The sequence below is a fragment of the Apostichopus japonicus genome, chromosome 9 (assembly GCF_037975245.1).
Source record: "Apostichopus japonicus isolate 1M-3 chromosome 9, ASM3797524v1, whole genome shotgun sequence".
Lineage (NCBI taxonomy): Eukaryota > Metazoa > Echinodermata > Holothuroidea > Aspidochirotida > Stichopodidae > Apostichopus > Apostichopus japonicus.
The window spans coordinates 15,442,165-15,447,500 of record NC_092569.1 but is presented as its reverse complement, the minus strand read 5'-3'; the positions used below and the strand labels follow the sequence as shown (position 1 = coordinate 15,447,500).

The following is a 5,336-nucleotide window of genomic DNA, read 5'->3' as shown; positions in this document are numbered from 1 at the left end:
TGGTCTAAGAATTATGGTTTTATGACACAGTGGTGCGTGACGATCAATAATATCACGGATTCCGGAAGTGTAAGGTGATAAAATATCGTCAATCGGTCCATTTTGAGCACAAAGATTTGTTGATTGATCAATACTCAATTCAATAACCATTTCAATAACCATTGAAAATGTATTCTCTTTCATATTTACTTTCAATGGTTCCTCTATAAAAACGTACAATAGCTTTCTCTTCATTAATCTTCTATGTTTGGTGTTTACATCGGCGCCTTCTTTGTTCTGATAAAGGCGTACTCACTTTTGTGTTTTTTCTTAATATTCATTCCAATTTTATCATCTTCGACTTGATTGATTTTATTTCATATCCTGTATGACTGAATCAAATGCAAACAATGACTTTCCACGGAGAATCTCAAAGTAATAAATGTCTCTGCAAAAGCAACGGCAGAGCCGACGTTATTAAAACAATAGATATATGAACACAACTATATCATAAGATATAAAATTGTACATGACCTCTGTACTGATAAAATTAGAACCTTCTGTTTAGAAGCGTTATTTCTCCCGAAATGTATGTAATGTATGTTAGCAATTATTACACAGTTAAAGTGTCATAGATAGATGGATGGATGGATGGATGAATGGATGGATGTGTGGAGGGATGGATGTGTGGATGGATGAATGGATGGATGGAGGGAGGGAGGGAGGGAGGGAGGGAGGGAGGGAGGGAGGGAGGGAGGGAGGGAGGGAGGGAGGGAGGGAGGGAGGGAGGGAGGGAGGGAGGGAGGGAGGGAGGGAGGGAGGGAGGGAGGGAGGGAGGGAGGGAGGGAGGGAGGGAGGGAGGGAGGGAGGGAGGGAGGGAGGGAGGGAGGGAGGGAGGGAGGGAGGGAGGGAGGGAGGGAGGGAGGGAGGGAGGGAGGGAGGGAGGGAGGGAGGGAGGGAGGGAGGGAGGGAGGGAGGGAGGGAGGGAGGGAGGGAGGGAGGGAGGGAGGGAGGGAGGGAGGGAGGGAGGGAGGGAGGGAGGGAGGGAGGGAGGGAGGGAGGGAGGGAGGGAGGGAGGGAGGGAGGGAGGGAGGGAGGGAGGGAGGGAGGGAGGGAGGGAGGGAGGGAGGGAGGGAGGGAGGGAGGGAGGGAGGGAGGGAGGGAGGGAGGGAGGGAGGGAGGGAGGGAGGGAGGGAGGGAGGGAGGGAGGGAGGGAGGGAGGGAGGGAGGGAGGGAGGGAGGGAGGGAGGGAGGGAGGGAGGGAGGGAGGGAGGGAGGGAGGGAGGGAGGGATGGATGGAGGGAGGGATGGATGGATGGAGGGATGGATGGATGGAGGGATGGATGGATGGATGGAGGGATGGATGGATGGATGGATGGATGGATGGATGGATGGATGGATGGATGGATGGATGGATGGATGGATGGATGGATGGATGGATGGATGGATGGATGGATGGATGGATGGATGGATGGATGGATGGATGGATGGATGGATGGATGGATGGATGGATGGATGGATGGATGGATGGATGGATGGATGGATGGATGGATGGATGGATGGATGGATGGATGGATGGATGGATGGGTGGGTGGACCTCGAATTTTAGAGGTGGAATATTTGCATCCTTGATGCTGAAACCAATGACATCGTAAGTTCTGCTAGATTAAATCTACTAGATTGCACTATTTGTAAAGTTCCTTCGCCATTATACAAAAAATTTACATTGTTTAAATCTAGAAAAACATCATAGTTAGACATGAGCCAGTCTCCTTGTGTCCTTTATTTTTTATTTGTAATTTTCACAATTTTGCCACGATTTGGTTAATAGTTTCCTTACTGTGGTCTATGTTTCTCCCTCCCCCCCCCCTTCCACCCTCTCTCTCTGCCTCTCTCTATCTTTCTCATTTCTTTCTTAAACTCATTTAATATTTCTTCTTCTTTTGTGCGTGTTAACAGGGAATGATGCTCTTCGCCATCACATGAACCAACAATTTAGTACTCACGACCGAGATAATGATGGCTTCGGGAATAAAGACTGTGCACGTTTAAGACATGGTGGCTGGTGGTACGGTATTTGTTGTACGGCCAATCTCAACAGTGATTATAACGTTGACCTCATTACACCCCCCTCTAAGAAATGTTGCGGTCTAGTAACCTCTGTCTGTTGGAGAGACCTACCTGGCCCCGACCATAATCTCAAATACACGGAGATGAAGATTCGACCAGTGTAATATATAACATTCGTACCAATACCGTTATGTATCATTCTATGAAGAAAAGAAGGACGGATGATCAAAATGATTTTGTTTCCTTAATACTTTTCAACTTAATCAAAGTATAGCTTACATTTCACGGGCTATAATCAACAGTCGTTGGGAAAATCTTCTTGTTTGTATAAAAAAAAAATTACTAACCTTTTGACGTATTTTCTCATCTGAAAAAAATGTTGACAGATTGCTGACGTTTTATTTCCAAAATTCTACGCTTTTACGGCTATATTTAGTCACGTTTTGTCAATCTTGAGATATCTTAACTAAAGTGTTCGATATTTCATCGCAAACTTTTGACGTTTCATACCAACATCGTGACGGTTTGATGTGAAAATTTTGGACCTTTTAGCCACGGCGTCAATCCCAATTGAAAAGAGTGGGGGGGGGGGGGCGGCATAAATGACTGAACAAGGATCAAATTGAAGGAGTGTGCGCGTGGCTCAGCGCCTTAGTGCAAGGCCTTTATCGGGACAATGAATGTGGTCCAAGGGCGAAGCCCGGCGGGGGTCCAGAGGCGGACACACATCCAGATTTCTGCAAAGTTGCTTCTGTTTGGTCCCTGAATTTGATATGCCAGTCATCAATATATAGTAACAAAAGTCACATCTGACGAGTGATAAGACTTACATTAAGACAGACTTATATATTTAACATCCGGGTGTAACTTAGGGTCTTTTTCATGATTAATAACATTGAAGCCTAAAGCAAAAACGGAAACATTCTTAAAGTTTGCACACAAGAATAACATCATCTTGTTATATACAGATGTCTACAACATGCACACATATGGTATCATGGCACATTTAAAACACACTATTGGGTATCTGGGTATTGCTAACCAAACTGAACGCACAATAGTATATTGACATGTAGTGTTGTATTGCTTGTACGTGATAACACAACATACCATAAAATATGAAAATATTATACTGGAAAGAAAATTAGCGAATGCTGCAGGCTTTCATTATCTGCTGACTTAGCATATAGCCTAAGCGGCTTATGGGCGCGGCTCCTCATTTAAATTACGCTATCATTAAAACCATTTATTCTTATTTCAACCAAGTTGAAAATTTCTATTTCTCACAGGTGGGGGTGAGGGGGGGGGGGGTTGAGCAGATGAGATTAAATTATTATCAACTACTAATATCATAGCACAATGTTTGAGCTCCTGTTATGCGATACACGAGTCATTTTGAGCCTGATATGGGCTTAGCGCCTACGCGAGTCAGTCACTAAACCTTGGGGTACATTGATATTGTGCCCCCCCCCATTACCCTTCATAAAGTGGGGGACATGCTCCCTGTCCCCCTCCAAATGATTGACGCCCCTGCTTTTAGCTCCAAATGTTCCTCCTTTTCTCTCTCTTTCAATTTTGACTTGTTTCTTCGAAATTTTAACGTTTATCACAAGTTTCCCTATACGTGTTGTTTAAACATTTGGACAAATTATCTCGACATTTACATGTTTTAACTATAAAATTTCAACATTTTAATCTGGAAATTTTGATATTGTATAATAAATTTGCGACGGTTTACAAAAACAAAAAAAAAATTGGCGTTCTAGATCGAAATTAGTTTTTCTTTTATCTCAAAATTCCGATGTGTGAACCCCAAATTTCAACGTTTTATCACAAAATCTCCATATTTTATGCCTTTATTAGATGTTTTATAACAAGAAAAAGAATAATAATCACAAAAAAGCGAAATTGTTTACTTTAACATCACGGCTCGGGCATACCAAAATGACATATAACGGAAACCAGATGGGTTATTCTACAACATTATAGAACATCAACGCCAAAGGTCACGTGATCAGAGGAGGTCGCTGGACAAACTGGTCTGAAATTGTGCGAACTCCTCCCAAAACGTAAGGCTCATTAAGGTACCCCCCCCCTTCCCCTTTCATCATCACCGCAGTGCAAGTATGGCGCATGAAGATGATTCGAAACTAGTTGAATGAGCAGAACCAAACTGCAGTTCACACCCTGTAGGCAGAGATATCAAATCCACGAATGACTTCACTAAAGCAGTTATTTTGAATGGGTCAATAGCAATAAACATGTTTCCAAGCCGTATGAGCGTCATTTTATTAAAGTACATAAATTGCTGCGCGTGGTCACTTAGGCATAGGCCTATACTTCGTTTTGTAAGAATAACCAGAGGTTATGGAAGCAATCTCCGTTTTTCTTTTAAATTTACTTATTTGTTTAGCCTACGCCGTAGCATGGTTCACTCGTCGTCTGCACCTTTAAAAATGCCTCCTTTCTGAATATATATGAACACATACAAAAATAAAATTGGTAATTGATTATATCTGCTACGAAAGCAAATACTGAAGAAAATAAGACATCAGTTATAATATATCGTTATAATATAATCGTTATAATATAATCGTTATAATATATCATTGTAAGATTTACCATTGTGACCCTGTGCATAGCTTATAATTATATAGTCTATGAATTTGTTTGACGGTGAGCGTCGGTTTATGAAATAAAAGTCAAAATTTAATGAATTTGAGAATATTAGTTTCTATGGTTACTAGTTTATTTTCAGTATGCTATGACGACGAAACAACAGTACCCTTCTTTGAGTATAGGCTAATTAACACACTTTTATACTGATTGACTTCTTCTCATTATTATTTTTCGCTCCTGTGCAGCTATTATTATCATAATAAAATCGTAAACAACGTGGAAAATATTATTTCTTTCCATATTTGCCGGCTACGCTTTCTCCCTTTTTATCTTAATTTGGGGATTTGGTTAAACTGTTCATTTGCTGTATGTAGATATAGAATAAATGGATTTATGTATCCTGTTTTTGTTTTTTTGTTTTTTTGCTTTTGTGTTTTTGGTTGTTTCCATTTTGAAGACAATCCAGTTGGGAACTCTTTTTACAAAAATTATGATCCCTAGAGAAAGGCATTACGTTTTCACTTAATGTAATTAAATAGTTGAAATTATTGTCATAAGCATTTCGTGCTAGTAAATTTGTTGTAGTGATACTTTGGGCTGAGTCGTATACAGTTAAGGCAACACTTTAGGTTGTTTGTGCTACAATCTGCCCATCGTTGTACCATATA

The 5,336-nt window shown here is 41.3% G+C and overlaps 1 protein-coding gene across 4 annotated transcripts in view; it reads left to right on the top strand.

Annotated features, from left to right (window-relative positions):
• The window catches only part of LOC139973971 (microfibril-associated glycoprotein 4-like), a 17,340-nt gene extending 12,288 nt beyond the window's left edge, over positions 1 to 5,052 (top strand). For 3 of the 4 annotated variants that reach the window (XM_071980879.1, XM_071980878.1, XM_071980876.1), the window contains one exon: positions 1,939 to 5,051. In XM_071980879.1, coding sequence (XP_071836980.1) covers positions 1,939 to 2,213 — 275 coding nt within the window. In that variant the 3' untranslated portion in view covers positions 2,214 to 5,051. Of the gene's footprint in view, positions 1 to 1,938 lie in introns of all 4 variants that reach the window. The other variant, XM_071980877.1, reaches the window with a different exon arrangement.
• The last annotated feature ends 284 nt before the right edge of the window (positions 5,053 to 5,336 follow it).